This window comes from Strix uralensis, chromosome 2 (assembly GCF_047716275.1).
Source record: "Strix uralensis isolate ZFMK-TIS-50842 chromosome 2, bStrUra1, whole genome shotgun sequence".
NCBI lineage: Eukaryota > Metazoa > Chordata > Aves > Strigiformes > Strigidae > Strix > Strix uralensis.
The window spans coordinates 36,486,423-36,502,756 of record NC_133973.1 but is presented as its reverse complement, the minus strand read 5'-3'; the positions used below and the strand labels follow the sequence as shown (position 1 = coordinate 36,502,756).

At 41.2% G+C, this 16,334-nt stretch overlaps 1 protein-coding gene across 2 annotated transcripts; it reads right to left on the bottom strand.

Moving 5' to 3' along the window:
* Positions 1 to 364: 364 nt before the first annotated feature.
* Positions 365 to 15,632, bottom strand: ETS2 (ETS proto-oncogene 2, transcription factor). 2 transcript variants are annotated; one of them, XM_074858354.1, is made up of 10 exons: positions 15,279 to 15,632; positions 11,833 to 11,904; positions 8,667 to 8,787; positions 6,651 to 6,770; positions 6,024 to 6,224; positions 5,156 to 5,239; positions 4,122 to 4,364; positions 3,718 to 3,981; positions 2,920 to 3,038; positions 365 to 1,981 (listed from the first exon to the last, which is right to left on the bottom strand). In XM_074858354.1, exons 2-10 carry the CDS (start codon positions 11,902 to 11,904, stop codon positions 1,766 to 1,768), a joined length of 1,440 nt encoding a protein of 479 aa, XP_074714455.1. In that variant the 5' UTR covers positions 15,279 to 15,632; the 3' UTR covers positions 365 to 1,765. The 2 variants fall into 2 exon arrangements, with proteins under 2 accessions (XP_074714455.1, XP_074714456.1); XM_074858355.1 differs by lacking the exon at positions 15,279 to 15,632 and adding an exon at positions 14,877 to 14,894.
* Positions 15,633 to 16,334: the final 702 nt, after the last annotated feature.

Sequence of the window (16,334 nt, the reverse complement as noted above, 5' to 3'; positions counted from 1 at the left end):
TGTTCTTCCATATATTTACCCATCAGTTTACACACTGATTCACACCACGGTGCAGAACTGCTAGGTTTCTCTCAGAGGCACAGCACAAAGGCATTAACTTGAATTGACACAGAGTCGTTGCATACATTTAGCTTGGTTCAAGACCATCAGCCTATCCACTCTTGCAGAATTTTCTCCAACAAGCTCCCCACACCCATAAATGTGGTTGGATTGGGTTAGTTTTGGGGTGGGTTTTTTTTGTTTGTTTTTTAATCCTGCAAAAGTTTAGGGTGGTGGTAGTAGAATGGACAAGGGTTGAACCAACAAATAAACAAAAAAAAATTATCTCCTCTGAAACTTTCCAAATTAAAAGGCACATGTGATATTTTCTTGGTCAAGAGGTTTTAATAAAGACTCATTTTTAAACCTCTCACACTGTACAACACACATTTAAATGTACATCAAGCTCAGATAAAAAATAAAGCTTTCTTACAAAGTACATTTTTCCAGTGAATTTTCTTTTTTGCAGTAAAAATAGCTGCTACATAAATCCCTCCTGATCTTTGAAAAGGAGTCACAGTTATTTCCAAAAATAGAATTCATATTTTAATCATACAGGATAAACTGCGGGAAGAAGAGACAAGTCAACTGAAAAAATAAGGCTTGTATATAAATTTTTTTAAAAGGACATGCATAGAAGTTGAAAAACATATGCCATTTATAAAGGAAAAAAGGTAATTTTATCCATATTAATATTTTCATTTTCAGTTACAGAAGAAACAACAAACAGGCCCTTTACGTCCCAGAATATAACATTAGTTTCTTGTAAAAATGCCAAAATGCACAAAGAATTGCCAGCTTCAGTCTTGGCAAAATACTGAGCCAGCCCTCCCTCCCCACCCCCCACCCCACTTCATATCATAGGCATACCATATGCATGCATACTGAGCACTTATGTTGTCTCTCAGGCCAATTAAATATTTGCAGAAGGTTGTATATCCTAGACAAACATGAAAAAAGTTTGATAAGTTTACATTCGTCCTATTTCAAAACACACATACAATTAGTTTAATTTACACTATACAGTATCTGTTAAATAGGAGTTTCAAAAAGAATCACAGAATATATACAAACTGAATATTGAAATGGTGTGATTTTCCTTCCCTTCTTTAAAAGGGTCTTTTTTTTGTTAACAGCTGCTACATCTGGTTTGAGACATAGAGTGTTTATGTACCTATGCAGCACATTTCTGGAGTAGTAATAATAAAACATGCTTCAGAACAAAACTAGCATTGATTTTCCTTACTGCTCATTTAAAATAAATTAGTTGGGGTTTTTTTTTAAATAAATTGCAGATTGTAAGATGTAAGCAAGGATGATGGTATTTTAAAATATCCAAGCAATAGTTCTGCTGCATCACTGGTTTCTCATCCAACCTTTGGTTTTAAAGCCAACCCATTATTATGTGGCAGCATAGTAGTCAAAACGCTTTACATGGCAGTACAGGTAGTCGAAATGCTTAACCCAAGAGCATTTCAATGTCTTCATGACAGAGCTAGGGTCTGTGCTGACTTCCATGCTGCTCAAGTGCCTGACATGGCAACACCCGAAGCCACTGATGAAATAAGGCCACTTCCTTCCAGCTCTCCCTGGTTACAAAATTGGTTAAGGTCCTTATTTCCCAACAGTTGCACCCATCTGAACAGCTAGAAGAACTGACTGCAGATGGTTCCCAGACACAGTCCCAACACGTGATCTTCACCCATGCAGCATCACGTTGTTGGGCTCAGTCCTCTGTGTCGGGCTGCACCCCCAGCATCGCGTGCAGCTCCTCCGCCGTGTACCCCAGCAGGTTCTGCAGGTCGCACACAAAGCGATACACGTAGCGTTTCCCTGAAGTCTTGTGGATGATGTTCTTGTCATAATAGTAGCGTAGGCCTCGGCTGAGCTTCTCATAGTTCATTTTTGGCTTGTTTTTCCTCCTTCCCCACCTCCGTGCCACCTGTCAGTCCAAAAAGAAAGCAAAATGCGAAGTGTTTATTCAAGCCATGTTCTTCTAGTCAGTGGATGATAAACACAGTTATTAAAACCCTTTCTCAGAGCATTTAATTTGCTTTAGATGTTCCAAACTCAGATAAGAGAAGAGTTGGTGACTGACCCTTCAGCTGAACGTACTTAGAGACAATTATTGGCAGCAGCTTCAGGAGAAAGTGGCTGATAGCAAATATCAGTGAAAAGGATACCTATTTATAGTGGATGGGCCAAAATGTGTTTAAGGAGATCAAGTTTGTGGGAAATATAGTCTCCTCTCTCAAGATGACAGTATTTAAACATTGATTTGCTATTGCACAGTATGGGATATTCTTTAAATGGAAACTGAATTATATGAAGTTCCTTGGAGTTAATGATTTCCCCCTCCCCTCTTTTTTTTTGTAAAGGCTTCAGTGGACTTTATATCATGTCTCTTAATAAAATAACTTTCCTACTGATAACAGTATCAGAAAATGAAAATGCATTTTATTTAATGACTAAAGCTGTAAGTTCCCAAAATTTTTCAAAAGCAGAACTAGCTGTGTATCTAAAACAACGATACGTGGCGTGCATTTTCCCCACACCTTCGTGCAATCCCAGACATTGTTGATTCAACTACATCCGTTAAGATAACCTACAGTATTACACTGTCAAAAGAACTAACTTTGTATACTACCTTTAAGTTTCAAGCTATACAACATGTTTCTCCTAACTACAAGCAATTGCTGATATCCCTGTGTAAGAGGAGAGGGGGGAAACATCCCACAGCAATCCTGACTGTACAATGAAGCATTTGCAGATGAGATTTCAGCAAGTATCTGATCATATAAATGCTTTATACTCAAGACTAGGCCCACAGAAGGCAGATCAGACCCTAAATCTTTTTGTTCATCAAAATTAGCCACATACCTCATCTGGGTCAGCAAGTTTAAATTCCCATCCATCTCCTGTCCAACTAATGAATGACTGACAGGACTTGTCAGTCAGTAACTCCAGAAGGAACTGCCATAGCTGTATAGGTCCACTGCCTGTTGAGAGGAGAAACTACAATTAATACTTCTGCAAGCTCCTACCACATCCAGTGTATGTGACCATACTCATATCACAAGATAGATCTTGTATACTCTGAGTTACTTTTTTTTTTTTAATATCAGAAAGAATCCCAAGGTTTTCTCTATAACACAGATCTGTTCCTAAACATGTTAAAACTAAGACAAGTCAGCTTTTTCATGGAAACACAGGATTTGATACAACCTAGGTCTTTCCCTTTCATATGGATCCCTTAGCCCTCACTCCCACCTCCCATCAGCTGCACTTCAAGCTCCAGGGCTTGTCTTGCAGTCCTTGGCTTGGCAAATGTTCTAGAGGAAAAATTGGTTTCAGCAGGGACAAGATCTTAACAGGCAAGCCAATAACTGCAGAAACTCCCAAGTGTGAAAGATTTTCTCCAAGTTTCCCTGTTTTTCAAACAGATCAAAAAGCACATTTGATTGTTACATGTTCTGACGTAGCTGCCTGTTCTTGGTTTAGATAGTCCTATGAGACTCTCTTTAGGAACATTTAAAACTAAAACTCTTTATGAGTAGTGGTCTCTGACTAAGTTGTAAGGCATACCTTACAACTATAAAACTATCACCATGGTACATGTTTACAGAGAATATTGATGTTACATAAGAAAAGCAGTGACCATTTTGCTTTACTACTTACCAGTAAAGCCAGCTAGAATTGCTGCCGGTATAACTGGTTTCCCTTGCTCTACAGGATCACTTCGTTCTTGAATATAGTCTTTGAAAGACATTGTAGGTTTGCTCAGACACAAGGACTGGCTACAGTCATCTTCAAAACTCTCATAGGATGGCACACGCTGTAAATCCACTAATGACGACTGGCTGTTCCAGGACTGTAACATCGAATCTGAGCCTTCGTAACTTTCTGCACCACTGTCACTAGATTCATGTTCTCTAAGCTTACCTTTATAGAACAAAAAACAAAGAAGTGTTGGGTTTTTTTCTCCCCCTCAGTCTAGCTTGTATATATAAATTATGCAAAGGAGGAAAAGACATACAGACTATGGCCTTGGACCCATGGTTATTATGCAGATAATGACTCACCAGAATTATCTATCAGCAAGTTCAGATTGCTTCTTGGAAAATCTTGATTTACTGCACAGTAGTTCACACCAACAGCATCTGCTTGGGTTTTAGGGAACAATGAAAACTCCTGTTCTGGATTGAGGAGATTCGGTCCTGTGGAAGTCTGACAGACGTCAGTCAGGAGACTGGGTTTGGGATAACTGAGGGTTTTAGGGTATCCAGGCATTTGCATACCATAGGAGTTCTGATCTACATTAACAGCTGATGAAAGAAATAAAATAATTAATTGGATGATTTTCCCTGCAGACCCTTAAACAGACTAATACACCTCCCTCACCTCACTACAGTTGTGCCACCAAGAAGTGATTTTCCCACGAAAGATCCAAGAGTGATAGATGCTGCAGCCTACTGGAAAGGCTACTGAAGTTGGTGAGAAGATCCCCATCTAATGGACTCCAAATCACATTCTGTAAGCCTCCCTCTACAACTTGCCAACCACAAATGTGTCTATTGTTTGTTCTTCAAGGAAACTACAGGGCTACAGAAAAAACTGAAGAAGCTCAAGTGGTTTTGAGTAAGGCCCTCATCATTAAGTGGTGTAATAAGGTTGAACTGGAGATTGACTGTGGTAGAATGAAATACAATACCAATCAAACAATCTGAGGGAGCTAGAATTGTGCCCCACATGCTTTCAAAAGCTGTTACACTTCTACGCTTCTTCAAAAAGGCCTAAACATAACTCTTGCTGCTCCCCAGTGATGCTAGCTTTTGACTCCATTTGCTAGAGGTGGGAGTGGTCATTCTGCTCCACAGATGTACGCTTTGGCATACCAAGAGGAAATTTGATTTTCTCAAAGCCTTTACTCTTCAAAAGATTTCCAATATGAATTAGATGACAATTAAACAATATTAGGAAAGAAGGCTGCAGCAATTGAAGTCAAGTGTTCTCCTTAAGCACAGTAACTATTCTGGTGTTTTTATTTTTTAAACTGGGATCTGTGACATGCTTAGAATAAACAGATGTAAAACTTCAAATTTCTTAAAATACTTACTTAAGGAATTGTTATTGACCCAGTGAGGAACTGAGGTGAGATGAGAGTTCTCCACGTACTGATCCTGCGTTTTCTCTTGGCTGTCTGGGGAGAGGAGAAAAAAAAAAGTTGGTTTTATAGTTTTAAAAATCTGACCTGTATGCTACAAAAAGCATCTGACTCTCTTGACTTGGGGTCATCATTCACATCACCATTCACATAAATTTCTACTAATGCACTGCATTGCATTCTCTCTCTTGAAAAAAAAAAAAACAAACCCACCAAAAACCCTAACCAACCTCCAATAGGCTTGAAAACCATCATACCAATTGAATTTTAACATAAAACTTAGAAACAATAATTGCAGTGTGTTTTAAGGTGAATGTGACACTCCAAACCCAATGAAACTCACAGGGCACAGCATGTAGGGTTTCAGCAATACCATCACTGTTTGCCCAAGACACCTCTAGGTGTCTTTGACTTCCTTACATTCATTCACTGAATTACCTCAAAACACTACACTGAAGGAACAAAAACTTGTAATAAGAAGTGAACAAGTTTTGTCAAACTCTTGGTTATTTTTTTTTTTAAACAGGGTATTACAGTAGCCTTATCCTAATCTCATTTATTTCAATGATTATTCCAAATAAAATCTGACCACAATAGGTACTCAGCCTGAACAGGGAATGATTTCTGCAGATATCTGCATCTGTGCTTTGCGTACTAAGAATGTATTAATAGTTCTGATAATGCTTTTATTAACCAAGTTTTAAAGTTTATTTTGAGTTTTCACATGTAGTAAGAGTCCATAGTGAAACAAATGTTGAAAGAGTCCCATTTCTGTTCCTATTAGAAGAGCCTTAAAAGCTCTTTCTGGCTCTGTAACTACCTTTTATCATCTGTTCCAGGTGTTCCCACAGAATATCACCCACATAGTCAGGTGCCAGTTCCAGGAAACGCTCCTTGCCCAGGTTGCACAAGTCTTGGCCACTCATAAGAAACTGATGGAAGTTCACGTTTGCCAAGCTAAATTCATTGGTAGCCCATGAAAGCCACTGGCAAACTTGCTGTTCAGTCCACAACCAGGGATCTACAAGACAGAAAGTAGTAAGCATTTAGAGATAACTCCTGACCTTTGTCAAATAATCTTTAGAAAGTAATGAATGAAAAAAATTTGTTTACCCGAGTTACTTAGTTCTGAATCAATTCAGAATGAATGTATTCTTGAATTTAAAAAACCCCCCACAAACCAGTCCTCTATTTTCCTCCGCATTCACTTGTAATCAGAGATGTCCTCAGCTTACTTGATTCTCTCTTATGCTGCCAAAGCACGAGCTCTCCATGCACCCATTTCTAATACCAGCAAGTCTGGTCTTTCCAAGTCAAGCTGTGCCAGATTCACATAGGATCCATTCTTGTATTTCCTACTGACATCATTCTTTCTCTTTTGAAAGAGCCGCTATTCAGCCTCCTCCTTAGCATTAAAAAAAGGAGCTTATAAATAGAAAACACTTACTATTTGGGATACCCAGCCGACACTGTTCCTTTGTGAAACCACTGAAAGTATCTTTCAAGGCCTGACTCATCACAGCCTTACTGCACGGGGTTAACAGAGGCAATTCACAGTTGTTGGACTCTACAAGAAAGAAAAGTGGTGGAGGGGAAACAGAAGATACATTAACTTTTAGGCTAGTGAAAGAAGTGACAGGTTTTTGCTGCACTATTTGAAGAAAAGGATGCTAGAAACTAGGCATTTTCAAAACAGAAACAAATAGTGTAGATCCGTTTTCTGATATATCAACACTAAAATCTCTGTGCTACTGATTTGATAAAACGGCATCACACTAAATTAAAGCTTTGCAGCTTTTTGTGATATAGATCCTCATTCACTCTTAGTAGTTACATAAGTGTCTTTGTTGCAGGGAAATTTTACTATTACTTTTTTTTTAAAAAAAAAAAAGGAAATGTGAGACTCAGTCCTATTTTGTCACCTATGGTTTGACCTCAGACTTCCTTATAACTCCAGACAGTCTTCATTTAGTGAGAGCTAAGTAACTGATAGTAGGGTTATGAAGAACCAGCTTGCACTATTTAACAATGCTTTCTGATGGACTTTATTTCAGATCTTCCCATGCATCTCAATCACCCAACTACACAGTGTGATAGATTATTCTACCATCTGAAACAACCAGGTGTGATTGGTAGCAAACTGGTATCCAGTGCCTAAATAACACAACAAAATCCAAAGTCAGCACCATCCTATGCCAGTATAAACAACTAATCTGCTTAACTGATTTTTAAATTTGCAAGTAGATTCAATTTTAAGGACAAATTTGGCTTCCACTTGGCCTTTCTTATTGGGCAATTTTCACCAGAAAATTTCAGCTTATTTTATTCTGAAAGAAGAACGTCTTAAAGTTGGAGAAAAGCAACCACACTGCCTGGATGTTTCAGATTAGGAAACCTTTTACTGATATTTTGTTTGTGATTGATTGGTGTCATTAAGCTAGAGGTAATTTGAAGACAACCAACTCGCTACTGTATCCCTGAACATCTGAGCGCCTCTGAACTCGCACACAGGTTGCATTTGAAGGAGCTCTGCTGTGTTAGACGCATATAACGCAGCAGGGTATATAAAGGTGGTGAACTTGGCAGACTCCAAGTCAGTTCATGAAGCTGTACAACTCTTCTTGTTCTCCTAGACTATCTACAGGCTCCACTTGACCCAGCAAGTGGAGCTCATTACCATCCTGTGCTTAACTGCTGTTTTTACCAACCGATCCTCAATATCTGCTAGGACTTGCTTTGCTGACCAGAGCAGATAACTGATTAGAATCACATTAGAACAAAGGACTGGTGGTTTTCAGAGGTTGGAGGGTTGGTTCCACACACCCCCCCGCCCCCTCGCCCCTTCCCTAAGGGGAGAAAAGGCAGCATCAGGTAAAATACCTATATTTTGGACAAAACTCCCTGTTTTGTCAGGGATTTTAGGCAAGAATTTGTAGAGAACTCTTGGTAGGTACTGTCCTACACAAAAAAAAAACCCAACCCAAAAAACAAAAAGAAGAGAAAAGATCTGTAAACATCCCCACCTCTGTTTTTTAAAGGTATGGAGTAAAACCTACTGGGATTTAACACCAGAGGGTCAAGAAAGGAGCTTGCAGAATACTTGCATTTTAATTATGGTTGAGATGTTACAAGTTTAAATACACATAAGTTTTTTTTTTTTTTTTTTTTTTTTTTACTTTTTAAACTCTCTTAGCTCTGCTTTAATACCTACTAAGGATTCTTCCATGGACAGTCAGCTTATTAGGCTACTGAATCCCATTCTTTTCAGCACAGAGAACACCGATCATCCACTGAGCACCTCACATGGATAAAAATCAAGCATGTAAACAGAAGTCTGTGTACTAAAACACTTATTTTTAGGGAAATCTACATTGCACTTGTAAGAGTGTAGCCAGGAAATGTTAGATCCCACAAATTCCTTTCTGATCTGCTGAATGGACTAAAGAACAAAGTGAAGAGTTACCATAAGAAGTAGAATCAAATCCTGTTGGCACTTCTTGAAGCGTTTGATCTTCATTTAGCGAGAAAAAATATCCAGCAAAGAGAGAGTTTGAGCTATCAAAGGTGTCAAACGCTGGTTGACGCTGCAAAGCAACAGAATAAATAAAAAACAATGTGAGCATTTTGCTAGAGCACTGTCAACTTCATTGCTAGGATGTGGCTGGGTTAGGTTTCCTAGATTTGGAGATCATGCACAACCACTACCTTGAATCAGCTAACTTGTGCCTTTGAAATATAAGCACAATGATAGCATAGCTTCTTGTACATGAATACAAAACAACTAGCAGTCAGACCACAGTGCTAGGTGGGTGGCATGTTCTTCAGGGTACAGTAAAACCAAGTAAGGATATTCTTAGTTTTCCTGTAATTGAGGCTTTTAACAATAGAGAATGCACGTGTGTATATATATATATATACACACACACATTTCCAGTTATATTTTAAAGAAATCCTTATTTCCTTAACCCTTTAAATTGACTATCCACTTAATGAGTGTTTGATGGCAGAGGCAGGATCAGTAAGTTATAGAAAAACAATTTCCAGTGCAAGACCTACAGTGGATTTATGCAGCTTTTTTTTTTTTAAGTACAAATTTAATCTGAACCACATCACTTGAAGCTATACAGCCAGTTTTACAGGACTTGAAAGACGTTACTCCTTTGCTGTGACTTTTAGACTTCTGAGTTACTGGATTTGCCAGCTACCACATTTTGCAGTCTTTCAAGTGCTCAGATGCTCAGTGAGACACTGCATTATACAGAAAGGGATAAGCAGGACTGAAAAATGTTCCAGATAAAAGTGGATTCTACTGTTATATTGGCAACATTCAATAAATATAGTTATATTTTGAAAACCTAACTTCTTTCAAACTTGACTTGTGTCAATTCTGTGTGCTAGAAATACTAGTACTTTTACTAGATCCCCCCAGCCACATTAGTTTTCAGGGGGCAGAGGGAATGTTAACAGAAGAGGAAATAACTTTAAAAACAACTTATGCAACTTGCCTATTAGTCACAAGGAAACTCTATCTGTAATATCCAGCAGCATGGATGGATAAAAGTTGCCACTGAGACTTTTAAAAGGACCTGAGGATAAAGCATTGTTCTGGAAAGCTACAGCTTACTCATGGCAGCTACTGCAGTCCAGGGAGCTGCAGACAAAGGCAACTTGCAAATGCTTATTTGTTTTAAGCATCCACTGGTCTGCCAGCTTATGCCAAGGTAGAGGATTTAGCTGAGGACAAGGCAGAGATTTTTCAGGGCAGTACTCATGTGTGATGCAAAAGCAACCTTAACTATGTTTCTGGAATAGCAAATGAGTATTAGTATTTCCTCACATCACCTAACTTCCCTTTTTATGTCACCATTTTTTATGACTTTTTATGTCAAGTGGCTTGGAGCTTTTTTGCACCAGGTGTCTTTTATGTGCCACATGTCACCCCCCTCCCCAAATTACATTAACCCTAGTAAGTAACAAGGAACCATAATTTTTTAGTTGTATTTTGTAACAAGCCGCAATGCATCCTAGTACATACATTATGCAAACATACATTCCACAGAAGAAAAAGCTGGTAAAGTAAACAGTATCATGCCTCAGTTAACTGGGTTCAGAAATCTCCACTGAGCACTGGTCAGCAGAGACAAATTGTGTATGGTTGGTTCAGGTACCCTCCAAAACTAGAGTCAAAGCCAACCCGTGAAAAGGCTCACATCCAACGAAACAAGTTAATAACAATTGCCAAATCTGCTAGTAAAAGATTCTTTATACATTATTAGATAAAAGCACTGACTCATCGTTAGTACCTAAAAGAAAGCGCAAGTTCTTTCAACGCAATGTGGAAACTCCTGTGTTTTGTGTAAATAGCTGACCCCTATCCTGAGTCACTGGAAAAAATGCTGTGGCATGTGAATGAGTAAAATCCATACTGTGCTTGTTTCATATTTCAAAAAGGAGAAAATTAATGTTTAAGCAGGTTCTGGATTTAATAAAAGTAAAAGGGGAAAACCCCCATGTAGAATAAATTCTGCTTGCCCTATCAGATATGTAACCATTTGTCTTTTCAACATATGTAAGAGTAATTATTACAGAACAAAATAAAAAGAAATGTGAACAGCTACAAAATAGTAGAATACAGGTCTCTACTTTTGACTTAATTGTATGACAACTAAATAACTGCTTAGAACAACCACTGTGTTACAGAGCGCACAGCTGTTAAGTTGGGGCATCTCTTGTGGATTTGTTGTTGCTGTGGGCAGGAGAGAAAGCTAAGAGGGGACATAAAACATCAAAGAAGTTAGCATACCAGAGTCTCACTAAGTGATTCTTCAAAACATGGACCTTCCTCAATGCTAATGAGAGCAGAAAGTGTCTTCCTAACTTCATTTGGTTTACATTAAGCAATGCTGTGTAAAAAATTGATACTTGGATAAAAAGCAACTTGTATGAATGTAGATGAGGGAAGCCCTTAAAGACTGAGTCTTTAGTCTGCTTCTCATTTGTCCTCGGTTTGTAAGTTCCTTTCAAAACAAAATAACAGACGCAGTCTATCTAAAGATGAAGTATGTTTAACAACTACCTTTGATTTCCTTACAATGCACTAGACTTCCATTTCACATAGTTGTATGTAGTAAGTGAATAACCTACTTTTTTTTCATACAGTCTTCTTGAATGAATCAGACTTAAACAGTCATAACAGAACAGCCCTCTGCCAGTCTCATCAAGTTAAAAAAAAAATAAAGACCACCCCTACTGCCAATCCTGTAACCTTTATTTAGGCAAAGGTTCCACCAACTCCCAACAAATTTGAGATCAGTTCTTGTCTACCTCTTATTTTCAAACTCTTAGGATTTAGGGGGATGGAGGGAAGGAACCTCCTTGGGGAAGAAGGTTGGGGTGCAAGTTTTACATGTTCCTATTTCAGTTCTGCTTTTCACATCTTTACTGAACTCAGTGGGAATACTCTAGAAGAAGATTAGAGGTTACAAGCAAGCAGTTAAAACCTGAATATCTGTGTTCACCTTGGCATGGTTACACAATTCCTGTGCTAGGATTAATAAGAACACAATAAATGACGTTAGCTGAGAGATGCCCCAGTTGGGTTTAGAAGGTGACAGCTCAAAAGTACTCACCTTGAGCATTCCTCTGTACATGTTAGACACAGGAGCTACTTGATCCATGTTCCTGATCCCAAAATCACTCATCTGAAAAAATGAGAGGTGTCACATGAAAAAAGTTGCTACCGACAAAGCAAGCGTGTTAACAGATGTACCTCACTGCTTCAGTACAGACTACAAAACAGCTCTCAGAATGAGATACAGTGAAAGCTTTCCTTCTCATCGTTCGCATCCTGACCACACAGGGCACAACTCCCATCTTGCTTAAGCAGCTTTTTAACTAGAAGACCTTTCACAGGCATCACTGGGGCTAAAATTTTATTAAATGAGTGAACAAGAGGATGGTTAGCTTCTGATATCCAATGTGAGGGCTTTTAGTATCTTATTCTCTAGTATCTTATTCGGTCAGTCTGAAAAGACTACAGAAGTCCTTTGTCAACCAAGTATCTATTGCTTTGAGATATCTTCCAACTTTCATCCATTATGCTAAACATTCAGTTTTGCATTATTTTTGTTTACATGCCATGATTCTCTTTCGACTTTGGTTTTCAAAAGGAAGGAAGAGAAGTGACAGATGTTCAACGTGATACACCTTGTACTAACATTCATCCCTTTCACCCTTTCATGAATAATCATTGAAGCCAATACCCAGTATTAGCAACCTGCTTCCTCTACTAGGCAAAGCATCTCCAAACCATGCTATCTTGCACATTTTGTAAACATGGGATTAGCATATTTATAAAGTTTTAGAGGGCCTAAATTTTAATTGAAAAGGGTTTATCCAGTAAAATACCCTTTTTAGAATTGATGATGGAACCACCATCAATATGTTTATGCTATTGAAGTCAAAGCTGTATCATGTTGCCTGTATTACCAGGAACAGGGTTGTGCAAGGCCTGTATAACTTGTTCTTCTATATATCACTTAGGGAAAAGAGTGATAAGATTCATATCCTTTTTCTGACCTATGGGAGGGATCAAACATAAGGAATAAAGCCAGTTTTATAGCCATTGTTCAGGTTTATCATGATGCTGTAATTCAGGTGTCGGTGGATGATACCTTATCAGACTATGCTCTGGTAAACTGTCTGTCAACAATTTTCCTTCTTTTTCATAGCACTGGGCTAAGTTCTCTTGCTCCACAGAAACTGTTTGAAAATGTGCAGTTATATTAAACAGTCGCACAGGACACTATTAATATTTTCATAAAACTGTGATCACCTATTACAAGCAAGTTCCCTCGTTAGCCTTGTTAACACAAGGAGAAATCAAAATACAATCTTAAACTCAGAAAAAGGTAGCAAATTAGGAGCTTAACAAAATAAGCCCAGACTGATATGACGACACCACATTCAAATGCTATCCATATAAGCAAAGAGGAAAATAAAAACGTCCAACAGACAAAGACAAGGAACCCTTTCATCCTCTTATATAGTTGATCACTTAAAAAAAAAAAATAAATCAAGAGTCCTTAACCTGAAAGGCCCATTTCAATGTCACTGTTATCAGATGTATGGGGCTTATCACTGAAATAAAATAGATCAACTGACTATGAAAGGAATATTCGACTTACACATCATTAATGTTACCCAGAAGTGCAATCTACTGAATGATGGTTTTTACCTCAAATAGCATGTACAAATATTTGATCTAAATTACACATCTCATTGAGCAGCAAAGAATTTTACACAGCATGAGTCTCACTCAGCAAGCATCCTAATCTTTTCATTAAATTTGCCACAGTTTAAACAACTGTTTACCCTTGCATTCAGCTGGGCTTTTAGAAAAGTATATGGCAATTTCTAACACCCTTTGTTTTGCCTTTGAAATCTGCCCCGATGTCTAGGGATAACTAGCTGTAAGCCTTACCAATCAGAAAGTATTTGTGAAAACATTACACACATTTTTAGTTAATTTAGATCCGATTCCCAGTTAGGACTACAAATAAAGATTTCTGACACTGTTTCAGGTGTAATCCTGGCCTCTACACAAATCCTGTTAGGAACTTTCCCACTGACTAAAAAAGGTCTGGGATTCTCTCCTTCCTGTTTTGTGGGGGTTTTTTTTGTTTGTTTGTTTCTTTAGAAATGTTTAGGGCCCTAAGACAAAAGGTTTATACAGAGTCTTCATTACAGGGCATTGCTTATTAACCCAAGTCACTGTTTCTCTATGCTAGGCAGCTCATTTGTTCTGTGGCCTTTCCTGTGCACCAGTCTAGTAACACATGAAGATCTTTAGCATGTTTTGTAACACTCCAGTTTTCTTCCTCCACCCAAATCTCTCATGATGTTACGAATTTCTTGATAGAGCCTTTGCTCATGATACATCAGCTTCCTCCCCATCTGCAGTACAAGTTTCCAGATCTGAAACCCTTACAGAGGTATCGCCAGACAAGCGGAGCTGAAAAGGCAATATGGCTTTTCATGACACAAAGGGTTAAAGCTGGCTTTCTGCTGGACTTCGAAAGCTGCTGTTTAAGTTCAGAAGAGACACTACTGCACTGAACAGTGTGACTGGGCCTCACTTCCAACTCCTCCACTAATGCTGATGACTGCTACTTGCCAGCTATAATTGGTTTAACTGGCAGGACACCTTCTTCAACACCCCCGCATAGCTGAGTGGGTGAACCAGAACAGGGTCAACAGGATCAGGCACTTATTAACTAATACTCCTGAATTCTGATCAACTTCTTTTCAGCAACAGCCAGGTGTTTGCCCACAGCTGGATTCAGCTGGGAATCATCCACAAGAACTAAACCACGCTAGTGCCTGCAACATACCTCCAACGCTTTTTGTTTTAATTTTATTTTGGTTTTAAATGGCAAATTCAGGCTCCTGACTAAATGAAATAAAAATCATTCGTACCAATAGGTTAAGAGGCAACCGCCTGCCTTAGGAGAGCGCCGATCCCCCGCGCAACTGCTGGGCTCCCCAAGCGCCGATGAGGGAGATAGCCGAGAGCTGCTATGACTTTTCACACATATGACACACTCGCCCACATAAAAGTTCTATGGGGAGATCACACAGCCCAACATTTTTTAACTCCCTTTAAAGTACTAACCAAAGCCAGAGTGCGCGCTGCCCATTAACCCTTTCCTCCCGGGCGCGCAGCCGCCTCCACAACGCGCCCCCGTCCCCCGCCGCTTTGAACGCGTCCCTCCCGCCTCCGGGCTTGGCCCCGCCGGCTCCACTCCCGGGGCTGGGGGGGGGGCACCGGCCACGGCCGCCCCCTCCGCCCTGCGGGGCCTGCCCGCTCCCCGGCCCCCGCCACCGCCCCCGGGGGAGGCGGCTCGGGGGGTCCGGCCGCGCCTCCGCCCGCGGGGTCTGGGGGCCATGCCCGGCTCCCCCGGGCAGCCGCCGAGAGCCCCCGGCGGCGGAGCGGGTAGCGCGGAGCTGGAAGAAGGGAGGGATGGAGGGTGGGTGCCGGCGAGCCGCCCCCCCCCCGCCACCGCCCCCGCCTCACCTGGCCCCCGAGCCCGGCGCTCGCCCGCTCCTCTGCGTCCCTCCCCGGCGGCGGCGGCACCGGCACCACACACAGAATCCAAAACAAAAAAAGCGGCGCCGCTGCCTCTCCGGGAGCCACAATATCCTCGATGGGGCAGAGCCGGCCAACAACAACAGCGGCGGCGGCGGCACCAGCAGCGGGTTGATCCCAGCGGAGAGTCCTGGAGGAAGGGGGGCGGGGGGAGGCGGGTGCCCGGCGGCGGGTGCGTGGGCGCTGCCGGCCGAGCCGCTGCTGCCGCCGAGCCGAACTAAGCCGAGCCGAGGTGAGATGGGATGGGATGAGCTGTGCCGAGCCGAGCCCAGCCGAGCCCAGCCGTGCTGTGCCGCGCCGCCCGCCCTCGCAGGCGCTCTTCAGCGGGCGGGGGGAGGCGGCGGCGGCGGGGCCCGCCTCCCTGCAAGCCCGGCCCCTTTCGCCGCCGCGGACCCGGTTGTTGTTGTCGTCGTCGTTGTCGCCGCCGTCCCTACGGCGGCAACGGCGGGCGCGCTGGTGGCGGCGCGTGCACCGGCCCGGTGTCTCTGGGCCCGCGGGGGCTGCCCCACGGCCGGGCCGGCCCCGGCGCCTCCTCCCGCCTGGAGCTGCTGGGCGCGGGGGGAGGAAAACACAGGTTCAGCTCTGAGACAGATTATTCCCCCCCTCCCGGCCTATATAGGAGATAATTGATGCTGGACGTTTTCCATGCTTATTTTTAAGTAATACCTGTCCTCGAGATAAATAAGATGAGGAGTTAACCCATAAAATCCAGGTATCCGTATAGTCTTTTTTCATAAGTAAACTATGACACTTGCTACCGTGGAAATTCACGAATTATGTTGCATCTTCTACAGTTGTCTTGGAGAGTTCTTAATGCAAACTAGACGCAATCTGAAAGCTGTACCAGCAGTGTCATCCTGTGAATTGCAGATCCAAGCGCCACAGCCAGTAAAACAGAGTTGGTGTTCCTCAGACCTTGAAAAAGTTGGGTAGTCCTTGGAAAGTTGCAAGGAGCTCTATGCTACCAAAATATGGAGTAACTTT

Coding starts and splice junctions, on each gene's coding strand:
- ETS2 (XM_074858354.1), bottom strand. CDS start 11,904: ATGAGTGATTTTGGGATCAGGAACATGGATCAAGTAGCTCCTGTGTCT. Junction 5,240..6,023: donor CCTGGAACAGATGATAAAAG/GTAGTTACAGAG, acceptor TCCTCTCCCCAG/ACAGCCAAGAGAAAACGCAG. Junction 3,982..4,121: donor CTTGCTGATAGATAATTCTG/GTGAGTCATTAT, acceptor TGTTCTATAAAG/GTAAGCTTAGAGAACATGAA.